The 17,634-nt window shown below is 39.2% G+C and overlaps 1 protein-coding gene and 1 long non-coding RNA gene across 3 annotated transcripts in view; both read right to left on the bottom strand.

Moving 5' to 3' along the window:
- Positions 1–856: 856 nt before the first annotated feature.
- On the bottom strand, positions 857–10,389 carry LOC136793599 (uncharacterized). Its single transcript, XR_010839131.1, has 4 exons — positions 9,775–10,389; positions 8,464–8,534; positions 8,047–8,096; positions 857–2,209 (listed from the first exon to the last, which is right to left on the bottom strand). It is a non-coding gene; the product is annotated as an uncharacterized lncRNA (long non-coding RNA).
- Positions 10,390–11,888: 1,499 nt separating this feature from the next.
- CYBRD1 (cytochrome b reductase 1) overlaps positions 11,889–17,634 on the bottom strand; it is a 35,859-nt gene continuing 30,113 nt past the window's right edge. For both annotated transcript variants that reach the window (XM_059053557.2, XM_059053558.2), the window contains 2 exons: positions 16,314–16,468; positions 11,889–15,598 (listed from right to left, as the gene is read on the bottom strand). In XM_059053557.2, coding sequence (XP_058909540.1) covers positions 15,298–15,598; positions 16,314–16,468 — 456 coding nt within the window. In that variant the 3' untranslated portion in view covers positions 11,889–15,297. The remainder of the gene's footprint in view (positions 15,599–16,313; positions 16,469–17,634) is intronic.

Raw genomic sequence — 17,634 nt, 5'->3', positions numbered from 1 at the left:
GTCCTTGTGCTCTCTGTCTGTGTCATTGGATTTAGGGTGCACCCTTGTAATTCAGGATGATTTTCTCTCAGAATCATTACTTACATCTGCAAAGACCCCAGGTGTTATATGGTGGAGGCAGACTCCACCATGTGCATTTTTTTTTTTTTACAAGTGTTTGCTACCCAATTAACTCATCTGGGTTTTTTTGGGTTTTGTTTTTAATTTAATTTATTTATTTTTGGCTGCGTTGGGTTTTCGTTGCGGTGCGCGGGCTTCTCACTGCGGTGGCTTCTTCCGTTGCAGAGCCAGGACTCTAAGCCCATGGGCTTCAGTAGTTGTGGCCTGCGGGGTCTAGAGCGCAGGCTCAGTAGTTGTGGTGCACGGGCTTAGTTGCCCCGCGGCATATGGGATCTTCCCGGACCAGGGATCGAACCCGTGTCTCCTGCAATGGCAGGCGGATTCTTAACCACTGCGCCACCAGGGAAGCCCCCACCATATGCATTTTGACAGGCTCCCCTGATCATTGGATTACATGCCTCTAAGCTCAGATGGCTGGGACTGCCAGTTATTTAAATACAGGGCATCTCATGTGGCATTGGTTCTAATGTTTAGCCCACATAGATGAAAGTAGTACTGAGGTTACAGGTGGAAGAAATGTCACGCTAACTGGGGAGGTAAGAAATCTGGGCTCTGGAGTCAATCCTCTATTGACCCCCAAACTCTAAGGGACGAGAAGCCATTTTGTCCCTGTTCCTCTTCCTAACCATTTACCTGATTTAACTGGCAGGGAGGTTGAGAAGAAATAACCACTGACTGACTCCCTGGGTTTGGGCTGGGAGTGCACAGTAGGATTTTTTTTTTTTTTTTTTTTTTTGCGGTATGCGGGCCTCTCACTGTTGTGGCCTCTCCTGTTGCGGAGCACAGGCTCTGGACGCGCAGGCCTAGCGGCCATGGCTCACGGGCTTAGTTGCTCCGCGGCATGTGGGATCTTCCCGGACCGGGGCACGAACCCATGTCTCCTGCATCGGCAGGCGGATTCTCAACCACTGCACCACCAGGGAAGCCCCACAGTGGGATTTTTGAAAATACTTTTTTAAAAAATTATTATTACTGAAGTAAATAATCTTATGGAAATTTGGAAAATGGAAGGAAAAATGACTTTTAAGCCTACTAACCTAATCCATCTATTTCTCATCTATACATTTTTACAGGTGCAATCATTTGAATCTAGTTTTATAACCTATAATAACATATCATCATTTTCTTTGTTGCTATATAATCTTCATAAATGATTTTTTTAAAGACAAGTATTTTCATCTCCATTTTACAGTTGCAGAAACTGATGCTCAGGAGACTGACTTACTAAAGGTCTCACAATTAGTAGGTGATAAAGCTGAGGACCATGAAGAAATTGTAGTTTATAATGCCTAAAATCTGGTAACTGTTACAAGGTTGTATTTACATATGTGGATATTTCTAGTAACCATTTACACATCAACATCCCATTATCTCTTGCCACGTGACAAACCGCCCCAAAACTTAATGCCTTAAAACAATGATTGTATTTATTTTTCTCGTGAATTTGTAATTTGGGCAGGGCTTGGCAGGGACAGTTTGTCTTTGCTTCCCAGCGTATATCTGGGGTGGCTTGAGACTGCTGGCTGGGACCATCTGCAAACTCGCTTACTCACAGGTTGCCAGGTGATGCTGGCTGGGTGGGAGCCAGGACAGCAGCTGGGCTGTGGCCAGAACACCTCTACACGGCCCTTCCCTGTGGCTGCTTGGCCGCCTACCACAACGGTGGCTGGATTCCAAAGGCAAACCATGCCAAGAGAAGAGAAACAAGGCAAAAGCTGCCTCTTCTTTTGTGATCATCTGCGAAGTCACACAGGATTGCTTCTGCTACGTTCTGTTTGTTAGAAGCAAGTCACTGAGGCCAGCCACTTCCAAGGGAAGGGGAACTAGGCTGCATCTTTTGTTGGCAAGAATATCAAAGAATTTGTGGACATGTTTTAAGACGTCACAATCTGCCCATTGAACATGAATTATTTACATTTCCCCCTACATGTAAGATATACTCACTCGCCTCTCTCTGGATCCCTAAAACATTGTACCTACAGTAGCATCAGGCTTGAGGTCCATGATCTGGACACGTGAATCAGGGCCAGGGGTGGCTGAGGCTCCTTGGGTCCTGTCCCCTGTGTGCAGCTTCTCCCAGTCAGAAGACCTGTGAGTCAAGAGACAAGCCATCTGTCCACCACACCTAATACACGATGGCATGTCAAGCTATAGACACTTTTGTTCAAAAAGGAGAAAAATGGGAAGCACGGCAGTCCCTGGTTCACAGCTGTTTTGAAATCCACCTGAGTGTGTGTTGCCAGTTCCCTGATTAGGACCCGGTCTTCCTTCCTGGAAGTTGCTCACTATAGCTGGACTCGATTCCACCCTTTGAGTCATTTTTCCTTTTCCACTAAAAGTAGTCCATCTTTGCAGCCAAGTAGTTCTCTTAGACTGCTTCACCCTTTGGGAATTCAAAGGCCTGAATATCCCTCTTGGTCTAAGCTGATTATAATTCTTAAAAAAAAAAATTTTTTTTTGTAGGCTTCTTATGAATCAATCTATAACCAACTCTATTTGGCAAAAGCCACACCCACAGATCTCATTTAGCCCTTCTCTACCTCAGCGTCTCCAAAGCTGCTGTCTGAGAACATCCTGATGGTTTGCAGGTCTTTTGTATGCTTGAAAGGGTCAATGAAGCAACACCCTAAAACTTTCTGAGGTCTTAACAAAGAGTTTTTGTTGTTTTTTTTTCAAGATGTTGGGGGTAGGAGTTTATTAATTAATTTATTTTTGCTGTGTTGGGTCTTCGTTTCTGTGCGAGGGCTTTCTCTAGTTGTGGCAAGTGGGGGCCACTCTTCATCGCGGTGCACGGGCCTCTCACTATCGCAGCCTCTCTTGTTGCGGAGCACAGGCTCCAGACGCGCAGGCTCAGTAGTTGTGGCTCATGGGCCCAGTTGCTCCACGGCATGTGGGATCCTCCCAGACCAGGGCTCGAACCCGTGTCCCCTGCATTAGCAGGCAGATTCTCAACCACTGCACCACCAGGAAAGCCCAACAAAGAGTTTTATAGTCACACCCCTGACTTCACCTTTGGGCTGTGTTTCATGACAGGACTCTGGATTTGATCTTCACTTGGAAGCCATTTATTTTGCCATATGAAGAGGTGAGGAAAGAGAAACTGTTACTTCAAACCTAGCAATTCCTGCCTGCTATATATTTAACAGTTCTTTCTTTAGTTTCCCTCTCTTCTTGCATTCTACTGTAGTCAGTAAGAATAACCAGGAAGCAATGCAATGCTCTTCCTGAAAATCTCCTTAGATAGGTCATTTGCGTAATTTGGTATATTTTTAGCAAAAGGCGAAAGACTTACGCATTCTGAAGAGGAACCAGAGTATTGGTATATTTTTTATCTTCCATGTTACCATAGGTGACACTGTTGCTAACTTTCTACCACTATATGACAGCTCCCGATAACATTTCCTCACTTTCCTGTCACCCCTAACCAATAACATCTTCAAGAACCATGAGGTTTTCTTTAACAGTCTCTTAAAGACCCTCCTGAATTCTGCCTGCTGTCCAGCCCTGAAGTCGTTGCTGTATGTTTTCAGTTCTCATTGTGATACCAAAATCTGTTCCAGGTATCTGTTGCTACATAACAAACCACCCCAAACCTTCATGGCTTAAAACAGTAATGACATTTCTTGCTCATTAATCTACAATTTTGGAAGAACTTAGAGAAGACAGTTTCTCTCTGCTGTACTCAGTGTCAGCTGGGCTGGCTACAGGACCGGGGGCTAGAATAACCAGAAAACTCACTCACTCATTCACATGTCTGGTGGCTAATGTTTGGCTGTCCGCTGGGAGCTCATCTCTGTTTTTGGAATATCTAAAAAAAAGTTCACCTACACGTGAACTTTCCCTGCAACAGCTTGGCTTTGTCACTAAATGGTGAAGTGATTAGGCTTCAAGAGCAAGCATTCCAAGAGAGAGAGCCAGGGGGAAATCTGTCTCCTCAGAAGTCACATAGTATTATTTCTGCCACATTCCATTCTTTAGACGTGAGTCACTGAGTCTGGCCCATGTATAAGGGGAGGGGAATTGGACTCCACCTTTTTTTTTTTTTTTTTTGGCGGTACGCGGGCCTCTCACTGTTGTGGCCTCTCCCGTTGTGGAGCACAGGCTCCGGACGCAGAGGCTCAGCAGCCATGGCTCACGGGACCAGCCACTCCACGGCACGTGGGATCTTCCTGGACCGGGGCACGAACCCATGTCCCCTGCATCGGCAGGCAGACTCTCAACCACTGCACCACCAGGGAAGCCCTGGACTCCACCTTTTGATGGGGAGAGTGTCAAAGAATTTGAGGACTTGTTTTAAAACCACCAATAAAAAGGTATTCTTAGCTCCATTTTACAGATGTAGAAGCTATAATTCAGAGAGACTGATTTGCTGAAGGTCTTATAATTAGTAAGTGATAAAGTTTGGAACCATAGAGTGTACTTTCCATATTTAATTACATAATATGTAATGTACAATCTGTAAAGCATTATAATGCTACAACATTTTACTTAGGAAAGCAGAGCTGTAGATATCTGAAGGAGAGGGAGGCAAGGGCCAGAAGCTTTCTAGTAGGCCTTTACACACATAAAATACTCCAATAATGTTAGAAAATACACAGAGCACTAGTCCATGCATGTAATATCTACAAAAATCCTCAAATGGCACATTTCTGGATTCATATCATCTCAATTATTAATTGAGTGAACATTAAGATGATCTCAGTTGAGCTTTTTCTAGCTTCTTAACACAAGGACGAGAACCCATCAGCCGTATGGGTTATTAATCAAGGAACTTGATTATTTCTTGTGTGTAATGAAACAGGAATTTATTTTGCTGTTAGTGTTCTTTTAATGAATCAAACTGTCATAATGGCCAGAAACATCTTCAGTCCTGACGTCAGAGCACCTAACTAGGTTCTACATTTCTATCAACCACCGTCTAGTTTGACATACAGTACACTGGCTCCATATTTAGCTAAGATAACTGAGCACAGGGGAGTCCTTTAACGTAACATGACATTGGGCTTTTTGGATTCTCATAAAGAGGGAATATGCTCACCAACTTTTGCCCAAAGTTATTTTGGTCTCAAAGTGAAAGTCTGATTAGTGGTCAGTTTTCCTTGGTGAATGCCTCGTATTTCTTTTCTCAGATGGCCTTTATTCATTTCCGTGTGTGTTTGTGTTTGAATGTGAGTGCATGTCCTTATGTGAGCATGTTCCAACTAGTTTGTTTCTCAGTTGTTAATTACTGATAGGCCCTTGAATTTTCTTGGCAAGCACCTTATCGTGCAATGAGGAAAAACAATCAAATGATGATATATTAAAACCAAAATAAAGTGCTATATCTAGCAATGTAACTATCTTCTGAGAAGTATAAAAACAACTTTCCCTGACGTATTATGTCCTTTATGATCATGGTTAGTCTGTGTAGTTTTTCTGGAACAAAACACCAGTTCCTACTGATTTTGGCACATGTTCCCTATATTGGTCAAAATGCTCCACCCAGACCAAGGGGTGGTGGGAGAAGGAGCCAGAGAGGGGTTTTCCTAGGTGATGCCTGATTCGAGTTTTAGAGGAGATGCTGAATTTAGCAAGGCGCAGAAGGTGGGGCAATGTTTGGTCTGTTTTACCAGCTCCCGGCCATCTTGTAAGCTATTTCAGGGAGGTGCTTGGTCCTAACTAAGCCTTGCAGGCAACCACTACTTAAAGCAGTTAATTTGCCATATCAATGTAGTATTGTAAACCAGAATAGAATTGCAGAGACTATTATGCTATACAATAGGACCTTAGGTACTGTGTGTTCTTTACACACTAGTAACCAGTATTAGCTTCACAAGACCTTTTCCACCCTTTTTTCCCTCTGCTTCCCTCTTCTACTTCACAAACATTTTTTTTTTTCTGAAAAGAGATATGATTTCTGTACTAAGGAAATTAACTTATCCCAAAGACATCACCTGGGACAAGATCTATATGCTTTTCTCAAATGGATATTAGATGATATTATGCAATTAATTTATTTTTAGGAGATGCAAGCTGAAGTATCTATGGGTGAAATCTTATGTTTGCAACTTACGTTAAAAACTATGGTGGGGAAGGAGACTGGGAGAGACAGAGAGAAAGAGAGAGAAAGCAAATGTGGGAAATGCAAAATGTAAATTTTACATAAAAAAATTAAAAAATACAGACAAAACAAATGTGTACAGAGATAGGTACATGAGGTAATATGCACTATGTGAAGGCAAAGGCATTTTTTACATGGACTCTGAAAGGAATCTACTACTGACCAATTCAGTACTTTGTTCCAAGTGAGCAACCCATTTGTATTTTCCCAACTTTTTTTATGCAAAAAATTATGTGCAAAAAAATTATAATACTGAGGGCTTCCCTGGTGGCACAGTGGTTAAGAATCTGCCTGCAAATGCAGGGGACACGGGTTCGAGCCCTGGTCCAGGAAGATCCCACATGCCACAGAACAATTAAGCCCGTGCGCCACAACTACTGAGCCTGCGCTCTAGAGGTTGCGAGCCACAACTACTGAGCCCACGTGCCATGACTACTGAAGCCCATGCGCCTAGAGCCCCTGCTCTGCAACAAGAGAAGCCACCACACTGAGAAGCCCGTGTGCCACAATGAAGAGTAGCCCCCACTCTCCGCAACTAGAGAAAGACTGCGCACAGTGACGAAGACCCAATGCAGCTAAAAATAAAATAAATAAATTTATTTTTAAAAAAATTATAATACTGTCTGATGTGATTCTCAATAGGTAGAGGAAATATTTAAAACAACCATAATAAAAATGGGTGGGGAGGGAAGGTAGAGAATATAAATGGTGTTGGGGGAGAGGAAGTGGATGAGAATATAAAGGAGTACCATGAGAGATCTTTGTGGTGGTGTAATAGTTCTGGATCTTGATTGTGGTGGTGATATCATGAATCTACACATGATAAAGTGGCATAGAACTATATACTCACATTGTTCCAACGCCAATTTTATATTATACTATAATTACGTAAGATATAATCATTGGGGGGGCTTCCCTGGTGGCGCAGCGGTTGAGAGTCCACCTGCCAATGTAGGAGACACGGGTTCGTGCCCCGGTCCGGGAAGATCCCACATGCCGCGGAGCGGCTGGGCCCGTGAGCCATGGCCGCTGAGCCTGCGCGTCTGGAGCCTGTGCTCCGCAACGGGAGAGGCCGCAACAGTGAGAGGCCCGCATACCGCAAAAAAAAAAAAAAAGAACAAACGAAATAATCATTGGGGCAAACTGGGTCAAATAACTCTGTACTACATTTGAAACTTCCTGTGAGTCTATAATTATTTCAAAATTAAAATTTAGGGGTTTTTTTTAGTAGAAGAGGGGATATAAAATATAGAAATGTAAAATGACTTAAACTCTTATTTACTAAAAATGTATATAATTTTTAAAAATGAACAGAGCCTCAGTGACCTGAAAGCAAGATCAAAAGCTCAAACACATTGTAAATGGAGTTCTAGAATGAAAAGAGAGAATGGGGCAGAAAAATATTTTAAGACACAATGGCTAAAAATTTCCCAAATTTGATAAAAGACATAAATTTATAGATTCAAGAGGCTCAGTAAATGCAAAGCATAATTTTAAAAAAAGTACACCCAGGTATATCATAATTAAACTGCTGAAAAGCAAAGATAAAAAGAAAATCTTGAAGCACCAAACTGATCTCCCTGTGTTATGTGGCTGCTTCCCACTAGCTAGCTATTTCACATTTGGTAGTATATATAAGTTCATCACTCTCTCACTTCGTCCCAGCTTACCCTTCCCCCTCCCAATGTCCTCAAGTCCATTCTCTACATCTGCGTCTTTATTCCTGTCCTGCCCCTAGTTTCGTCAGAACCTTTTTTTTTTTTTTTTTTTTAGATTCCGTACATATGTGTTAGTACACAGTATTTGTTTTTCTCTTTCTGACTTACTTCACTCTGTATGACAGACTCTAAGCGGCCAGGAACAAAAGACACATTACCTACAAGGAAACAATAATACAACTGATTATTGTCTTCATTTGTTTGTTTGTTTTTGGCCACGTCTCCTGGCTTGTGGGATCTTAGTTCCCCGATCAGGAATCAAACCTGAGCCCCAGCAGTGAGAGTGCCGAGTCCTGACCACTGGACCTCCAGGAAATTCCCCTGACTACTGTTTTAATATTATAAATTATTGAGGCCAAAACACAGTAGAATGACATCTTTAGGGTGCCAAAATGAAAAATCTGTCAACCCAGAATTCTATGTCTAGTGAATATATCCTTCTAAAATGAAAATTATATAGACTATTTTTAGAAAAATGAAACCAAAGAAGAATTTATCATCAACAGAACTGCACTAAAGAATTACCAACGGAAGTTCTTCAGGATGAGGCTAAATGATGCCAGATGGAAACAGACTTCAGGAGGGGATGAAGAACACTGGAAAAGAAAATATGTGGGTAAGTTTTAAAAGGTTATATTTTTACTTCTGCATTCTTCTTTCTTTCTTTCTTTCTTTCTTTCTTTCTTTCTTTCTTTCTTTCTTTCTTTCTTTCTTTCTTTTTCTGTAAGAAGATTTTTAATTTGAAATATGGTCTGAGCAACATGAGTGTAATATGTCTTCATTTCTTTAAAATACTTATGATTATATAAAGCAAAACTTTTAACACTATATTGTGGGTTTATAATATATCTAGTTGTAATACAGATGACAAGAGTGCAAGTTGGTTCAATATTCATAAATTCATCAATGTATTTCACCATGTTAACAGAATTAAGGAGAAAAATAATATGATTATTTCAGTTGATACAGAAAAATCATTTGACACAATTTAACAATTTCACTCATGACTTTCAAAAAATTTCAGCAAATTAAAGTTCATCAACTGGATGAAGGTCATACATGATATACTTAATGATAAAATATTGAATACTTTCCCTTTATGATAGTGAACAAACTAAGAATGTCCCCCACACCAATTTACTGATGTTTGCAACATTTTGAAATGTATAAAAATTTAAGATCAAGTATTTGATGAATAAAGGGATGGATACATAGAAATATGATAAAGCTAATGTAGCAATTGTTAATTATAGACTCTAGGTGGTAGGTATGTGAATGTTATTCACTCTGTAATTCTTCACCTTCTCTGTATGTTTGAAAATGTTGAATAACAAGGTCCTATTTTATAGCACATGGAACTATATTCAACATCCCATGATATATATATAACTGAATCACTTTGCTGTACACCAGATACTAACACAACACTGTAAATAAACTATACTTCAATTAAAAACAACAACAACAAAAAAATAAATTTTGGCTTGCCTGCCCCCGCAAAAAAATGTTCATAATAAATGTTGAGGGAAAGTCTGCAAAGTCTTACATTAGAGAAATATGTTTGTTTAACTCTGTTTCCCAAACTTTTTTCAACAAAACAAAATAAACAAAACCCCTAAGGAGAATGTAATAAGTCCTGCAGAACATACTCTGGAAAACACTTCCTATTTAAATTTAGTTTACACCCATTTAGATTTTTAAAATAAGAATGGTGTTTCACATCCATTGATCTGTAACAAACCACCCCAAAACATAGTGGCTTAAAATGAGGACAATTTATTTCTCATGATTTTGTGGGTTGACTGGAGCTCACCTGGATAGTTCTGTTGATCTCACCTGGAATCGCTCATGCATCTGAGCTCATCTGAAGCTTGAACATCCAAGGTGACTTCTCACCCTCCAAGGTCTCTCTTTGGGTAGTCTTCAGGTGGTCTAGTCTAACCTTCCTCAATTGCATAATGGCTCAACTCCGAGAAAAGAAAACAGAAGTTGTGAGTTCAGTAAGATTTTGTGGATCTTCACTCTAGTACCTACCATTAATTTGAGTTGGCCACCTCCAAGACTCCTTCACTGTCCACTTGTGTTTCCTGTAATCTACTATCAATTCTTCCTCTCTACCATCAGCATTGTCTCTTTACAACATTGTTCTTGATTTCTCATCATTTCAGCCTGCCATGAAATATCATGGCCCTATCTCATCATCTAGACCAGGGATTGCTTTGGGCCTATGGGTCCAGTATGACCTGCACTGCTTTTGTAAATAAAGCTTTATTGGAAGCTTTATTTATACAGTCATATTCATTTACTATTGTCTGTGGTCTCTACTGGCTACAATGGCACAGTTGAGTAGTTGGAACAGAAACTGTGTGATCCACAAAATCCATCTGGCTCTTTATAGACTTTTTCCTGATCCCTTATGGCTCCTGTCTCTAGGCATTCATTTCGCTTTCATTCTCACTGACTTATTCTTGAAATATTTCCCAGTTCAAGTTCCTAGAAGAGAGAAAACCAAAATCCTCTGAAATGCTTATTCCTCAATCTGGAATGAAATGAAAGAGGACATTCTCATTTCATGCTAGGCCACTCCATAGTGTGCTGGCCAGCTACGGAGAGGCTGCACGTGGGCAACGTGTTCTGTCCCCGCCTCATCCAATTAGCTGTGACTGAGGAAATGCAGGTAATATGCAGTCAGTAAAATGGAGCTGCCTGGAAGGGTAGGGGCATGGTGGGCACTATTACATGTCTAGCACAACTGCAAATTGAACTGAATGAGCTGATATATGTAAAATTACATGACAATGTGCTTGAGCCATACATTTAAAAAGTGTCAAAAGTACTTGCCAATTAAGATCAATCTGAAATGAAAGAGTACCCAGGAAATTAATAATACAAATCAGTGACAAAATATGATGTAACTGATACAAATTCAATTCACACAATATCATGGCTCTATTGCATAACAGGACATATACTATTATGGTATGATTATACCTACACATCATAAAATACCATTAACATTTCCCAGGTGGCAAAAAGTACGTGAAAAAAAAGACTAAATGAGGGACATCCCTGGTGGTACAGTGGTTAAGAATCCACCTTCTAATGCAGGGGATGCAGGTTCCAGCCCTGGTCTGGGAACTAAGATCCCACTTGCAACAGGGCAACTAAGCCCGCATGCTGCAACTACTGAGCTCACGCGCTCTAGGGCCTGCAAGCCACAACTACAGAGACGCCTGCACCGCAATGAAAGATCCCGCATGCCACAACTAAGACCCGATGCAGCCAAATTAATTAATTAATTAATTTTTTAAAAAAAGACTAAATGAACAGTTAAATTAAGATTCGATGAGTATTGGCACTACTTAGATACTAATTATCCTTTTTTATTTGGAAAAAAAATCCAACAATTCATCCATTACGAATTACATATTTTCTCAAGGATACGTTACTATGAACATAGAGTTCTGTAATAACCAGCACTTTTAATAGGTTTTTTCCCCAACTTAAACTGCATCTGCTTTGATTGCCTACATCTTGGCTCCCTTCCACACTACAGAGTATATTTCCAGCTCAGATCCTATATGGAGAACACCATGACAGTTTTGAAACAGTCCTCTGATCCTTCTAGCAATGTAAAAGGTATGTTACTCAGAGTACAATTTATAGAGAAATTTGACAGCATTTTCAATAAGCAAACTTAAAAAAAAAATTTTCCCCATTGAAAAACAAACAAAAAAACCTGGGAAAGAAACTTTCAGAGCAACGCCTACAGGGACTTCCCTGGCAGTCCAGTGGTTAAGACTCCATGCTTCCAATGCAGGGGGCATGGGTTCGATCCCTGGTTGGGAAACTAAGATCCCACATGCCATGTGGTGTGGACAAAAAAAAAAAAAGAACAATGCCTGCAACTTCTTCAACTTCTTGTCTGGACAAATTGTAACATACACAAATAGCTTCCAAAATAACTTTTATTACTATATAAAAACAAGTCAAGAAAAAATAGATGCATTTTTTTCTACAAAATTATAAAATATTCAGGCTATTTAATATTTTTCCATAAATGTGTTGAGATAAAAATGCAAATTTAAACATAGAAATCTTTTCCACTTAAAGTTTTCAGGTATCTTGTAGGGGATAAAGAATAGTTTTTCTTCTATACTTTCCTATGTGTAGCTCTAAGACATAGCAGTTACAGCTTTCTGTCAGAGTTATCTAAAAAAGGACATACAAAGATAAAAATTTCATCATGTTGCAATAAAATTAGCAAAAAACTTTACTTTGGGCTTTGTATTTGTATTTTCAGATTTGGCAGTTGTAGTCAACCCGTATTGCACTGGAATTTCCAACTCAGCAGGGAAAAGAGCCTAATTAAAAACAAGGCATCCTCTTACTTTTTGTCCTTTAGAAAAGCAGTTCCCAACCTTTTTGGCACCAGGGACCGATTTTGTGGAAGACAATTTTTACATGGAAGTGGGGGGGTGGAGTGGCTCACTCGCCTGCCGCGCACCTCCTGCTGTGCAGCCCGGTTCCTAACAGGCTGTGGACTGGTACTGGTCCTTGGCCCAGGGGTTGGGGACCCCTGCTTTAGAAAACAGAAACCACTTGTCAGTATTCCTTAAAAAGTGCAATTACCTTCTTTGTCATTTGATCATAAGCTCTGAGATGCTGTTTCCAACACACACAGCTTAAATGAAACCATGAGAGGAAAGGGAAGAAGGTGCTTTGGAGAGTGGATTCAGTATGACACAAGGAGCACAGGAAGCTGTACACTTTTGATAACATTAATTCAAAAAGTATATTCATCTGAGTTTCTCAATAAACCCTTTGAGACAAAAGGCTTTAGTGTTGATTTAGATGAATGTTAAAGCGTTTTTTTTCTGAAATTAGATTATGGGGTAAGCCAAGCCAGACTATCTCTGCAGGTGATATAAGCTATAATTATTTTGGAAGATTTCAATCACTGTTTTAGAACTGATACCTAAGGCTTTCTTCTCCCCTGTTCTTTTTGTGGGCTTTTAAAAGAGATATTTTGCGGGGAGATGCTTTAGGCAGGACATACAAGCTTTTGAAAGATAAAGGTACAATTATCATTAGAATAAAAAGCCCATTAAAAGGAGAGTCTCAAACAGAAAGGTTTTCTACATATATTTGACTATGCATTGTTTTCATAAAGGTTGAGAAAGAAAGAAAAGAAGTTCCTATAATATCTGTAAGATTACCCTCACATTAGCCCACAAGACGGATAAAATAAAGGGCTGAGATGAGGGGTGTTCAGATACTTCTCAATGGAGAATAGTCTAGTGCCAAATCCATAATTAACTTTTAACTAATAACCTCTTTCTTGGCCTATATGAAATGGAATGGCAGCTTCAATCCTTGGGGCCATCACTATTCCCTTCCCCTTAAAAAGCCCTGGAATTTTGTGCACCTCTATGTAATGAAATATCCATTCACCAAAATATGTTTGTGTGTGACAATGCAATTATTCCTTCCACTTAGCACCCTAATTGTAGTATGCTCTACTTATACTGAATTTATGTGTCTACTACGTGCCAGGCGTTGGGCTGGGCACTAGGGATTCTTATGACACTATTGCCTATTTTGGAAATAGAATTAAGTAAGAAAACAGTGTTTTGGTGAGGGACTCTTGAATGGATATTGTGAAGCTTCAGGGATGTGACAGAGTATAGCTTGTACTCAGTCTATGGAAGTAATTACCAGTTACCCTAAAAGGAAATTCACTAAGCACCAAAAATGTTAAGTTTATTTGGTGTAAACTGTATGGTTTAAAATTGCAGGGAAACCAAAAATCAATCCCAAATGAAAAGCAACATTTCAGCATAGGCACCACTCTAGGTTTTAATTTAAGTCAGCCCAGAGCCTAGACAGAGGTCTCATGCATGAAAATTGTCATCTCTGAGTCTTAATTCGCTACTGAGAACCAAAGCACAAGATGTCCCCTAAAATTCCACCCAAATCAGGAGGGACCCTAGCTTTTGCCCCTGGGGAAGGGCAGACCATGAAGTCCATCTCTCCTATCTCCAAACCCAAAGCTGTTCAGCAGCCATATTCTTGCCTAAACCTTTCTTTGTTACCAAGACAGTTTTAAGATCAAAAGGGCATCAAGGTAAGCCATGGTTTGTTGGCCGTGGCAGGGTGCCCATGATGAATTTCCAGGTAAGGGTAGCCCTTTTTCCTTGGTTATTTGGGAAATCTGCCTTGGAAACAGAGCCAGAAGGTAAATTTTAACAACTCTACTGCATTCCACCAAATAAGGTTTATCTACAGGTGGGTCAAAACAGGTATAAATTAGCATATAACAGAAAAAACAATATAGTGAGGTGGTTAGGATCATGGACTGACCTGAGGTGCCAAACTGCCAGGTTTTGAATCTCAATTTCACCACTTATGAGCTGTGTGACCTTGGGCAAGTCACTAACCTCTCCAAGCCTCAGATCTCTCATCTGTAAAATGGAGCTTTTAATGGTGCCTACCGCAAAAGTTTTGTCTGGGGATTGAATTAGCTGAGATTTATAAAGTGCTTAGAATAGTGTCTGACACTTAGTAAGTTCCATGTTTAAAAATCCCAGAAACTTTGGGAAAAGTGCTCTTTAAGGTTTGTGGAGTAGCTTATAGTGTTTAAGCATTCAGGCATATTCTCATCCTAATTAAGTTTAGCATCTGGATCATAAAGTATACCGAACCCAAGGAAGCCTTGGGATTAAGTCAGTTTTGGAAAAACTCCCAGGTCCGACCAGGCAAGATCTTCAGCTACCTACAGCCCTATCACTGCTCCAATATGCCCTAATATAAACCCTGGTCTCCAGGGCCAATCTAAGGATAAAACAGCTGGGGAGGGAGCAAAGGGTAGGCACAGGGAAAAGGGAACCAGTTACTTTCCTAAATTTTTTTCTGTGCTCTAGTCATGACATCTGTGTAGCATTAATCCTGTCCCACATATTCATGATCTGATTCCAAAACTTTACAACTGGACTCCCAGAATTAACAGAGAATGACTGCATGACAAGAGGCCAGGGAAGCTGCCAGTTTATCAAATTTACCAACCGACAGATACATTTTCATCATTTGTTCTATGCAAGGCACTGTGCTAAATGCTTTGGTCCTCAACAAGAACAAGGTAATATAACCACAATTTACACCTGCTGTTATTTACATTGATCATCTCCTTTCCAATTCAGGTAAGTTCATAGGCCTCAATCAATACAAACGCTTTCAAGAAATCCTACTTTATGATTAGAATAAATATTGAGTCTGTTGAGCTCAATCATCTTACGGCTATATAAGAGAAGTTAAATTGTAGAACTAATGGAAGTTATATGGCTACATCTCTAGCCCAGTTTACATGGTGGATCTCTGTCCAGCCTCATCAAGGGTGATGTTTCTTTTCCTTGCTGCTGCTTCACTGTTTAACTCTGAATCTGATTTGTCCATATTGCCAAAGTTCACTGCCATGGAACCTTCCATTCCCTCTGGAGCGCCTCCATTTGGCTGAAGAAGGACAGAATTTGGTTCTTTAGGACGTTTCCATTGTGGTCTGGTGACTATCCAAAAAATGAGAGCCCCAAACACCAGAATCAGAAGGCCGAGGGTATTTGTGAAAACACCTTCTGGTGGGAATGTACTGTATGCAGGATTTTTCCTACAAAAAAGGAAAGAGTGTGTCCAATTACAAACAGGGTGATACACCAAGGGAGGAAAGCTAGGGGTGGTGGTGGTGGGATGAATTGGGAGATTGGGATCGACATATATACACTAATATGTATAAAATAGGTAACTAATAAGAAACTGCTGTATAAAAAAATAAAATTAAATTTAAAAAAATTAGGGAGATACAGCAACATGCCAAACAGTCTTGAATTTATCTGCTCAAAATGCACACTGGTACAGCTTCAATGTAAATTCCCTTAAAGCTTGACATGAAGAAGAAATTTAAGATATGCTATAATTCACTCAATGGATTAGTATGAAATTGTTAAAAATCATAAGTATGAAAATAATATAGCATCTAAAACACCTGTATTACTTAAAATTTTAAAAATTATACAAAAATGTAGGTATATCATAATTACAGTTAATATAAAAACATACACATCAAAATGATTGAAAGGGCATGTATAACTTCAATAGTTGTTTTGTAAGAGTAGTACAATTTGTTGGACTGTTTGGTTTTTCTTCCAAGCGTTATTAATGTTATATCACATGTATAATATAATACATTTTTTAAAATAAATATTTAAATATTTTATTTTCAACATTTAAAAAATTTTGTTACATTTATATTATATTTGTCCAATGAACAAGTATTTAACATTTTGTAGCTTAAGAATTGCAATTAGGAAAACTATGCAACTTACAGGGAAAAAATCAGTTTCTCCGTCACTCCCATAAGTACTGTTGCAATCACTGTTCCAAAGATGAGAAGTCCAGAATAAACATGTATGGGCATGAGAAGTGCTCGGAGAGAAAGTGGAGCCCAAGGAAGCAGAAAGACAAAAAATCCTAGGAGAAGCTAAACATCAAAAAGTACAAAAGTTATCAATTAACTAAGTTTTAACTAATTTTAAAATTATAGAAGCAATATGTACAAAATGAGAAAACATTTCATATAGAACCAAGGGCATAAAATGAAGTTTCCCCATTCCAGTTCCACTCCCTCTCTCGAGTATCCTTCCAGGAAATTTCTATGACTAAACAAGCGTGTGTGTGTGTGCGCACATGTGTGTTTAAAGAGAGAGTAAGTCAGACATAGAAAACAAACTTATGGTTACCAAAGGGATGAATTAGGAGGTAGGGATTAAAATATACACACTACTGTATAAACAGCACAGATAAACAACAAGGACCTACTGTATAGCACAGGGAACTATACTCAATACCTTCTAATAACCCATAATGGAAAAGAATCTAAAAAAGAATATATATGTGTGTGTGTATATATATATATATATATATATATATATATATATATATATAGTGTGTGTGTGTGTATATACATACATATATATATATAAAAAACTGAATCACCTTGCTGTACACCTGAAACTAACACATTGTAAATCAACTATATTTCAATAATTTTTTTTAAAAAAGAGTGAGAGGGACAGTTTTTTAAAGTACAAGTGTATCTTGGAGATCTTTTCATACTGATGCATGTACCTAGTTTATTCTTTTTAATGGCTGACATTCTAAGACTACCAAATTAGTTCCCTATTAATGGACATTTCTGTGTCTAGTTTTCTGCTATCATTCACAAGGCTACAGTGAACATTCTGATACTTATTTGTTTTTTATCAATTTCCTTAAGGTTGCCAAGTAGGAAGGGAAGTAAAAGATTTTTAAGTCACTAAATCCAAATACAATAGAACACATTTATTCAATTCAACCTAAAAAACTATGTGGAAAAAACCTGGCGACTTTGTTTTATGAGGAAGAAATGAGTTCTGCAGAAAATTCTCTCCATTTCCTTGATAATTAAATCCCTAGTGGGATACTTCTCTGCAGAGAAGACAGCAAGATTATTATGTAAACTAAAGTCTGTTAATGCTTTCAGTTTTGTTTTGTTGCCCCAGACCCCTGCCCATTAAGCAATCTCTTCTCCTCCAGAAAATAAAGACGACTCAGTGACCACTGAGTTACTGAGTTTAAAGGGACTTTTTTTTCAGGTATCTCTTTGGT

The sequence above is a fragment of the Kogia breviceps genome, chromosome 2 (assembly GCF_026419965.1).
Source record: "Kogia breviceps isolate mKogBre1 chromosome 2, mKogBre1 haplotype 1, whole genome shotgun sequence".
Lineage (NCBI taxonomy): Eukaryota > Metazoa > Chordata > Mammalia > Artiodactyla > Physeteridae > Kogia > Kogia breviceps.
This window is presented reverse-complemented; position numbering and strand designations above follow the sequence as displayed.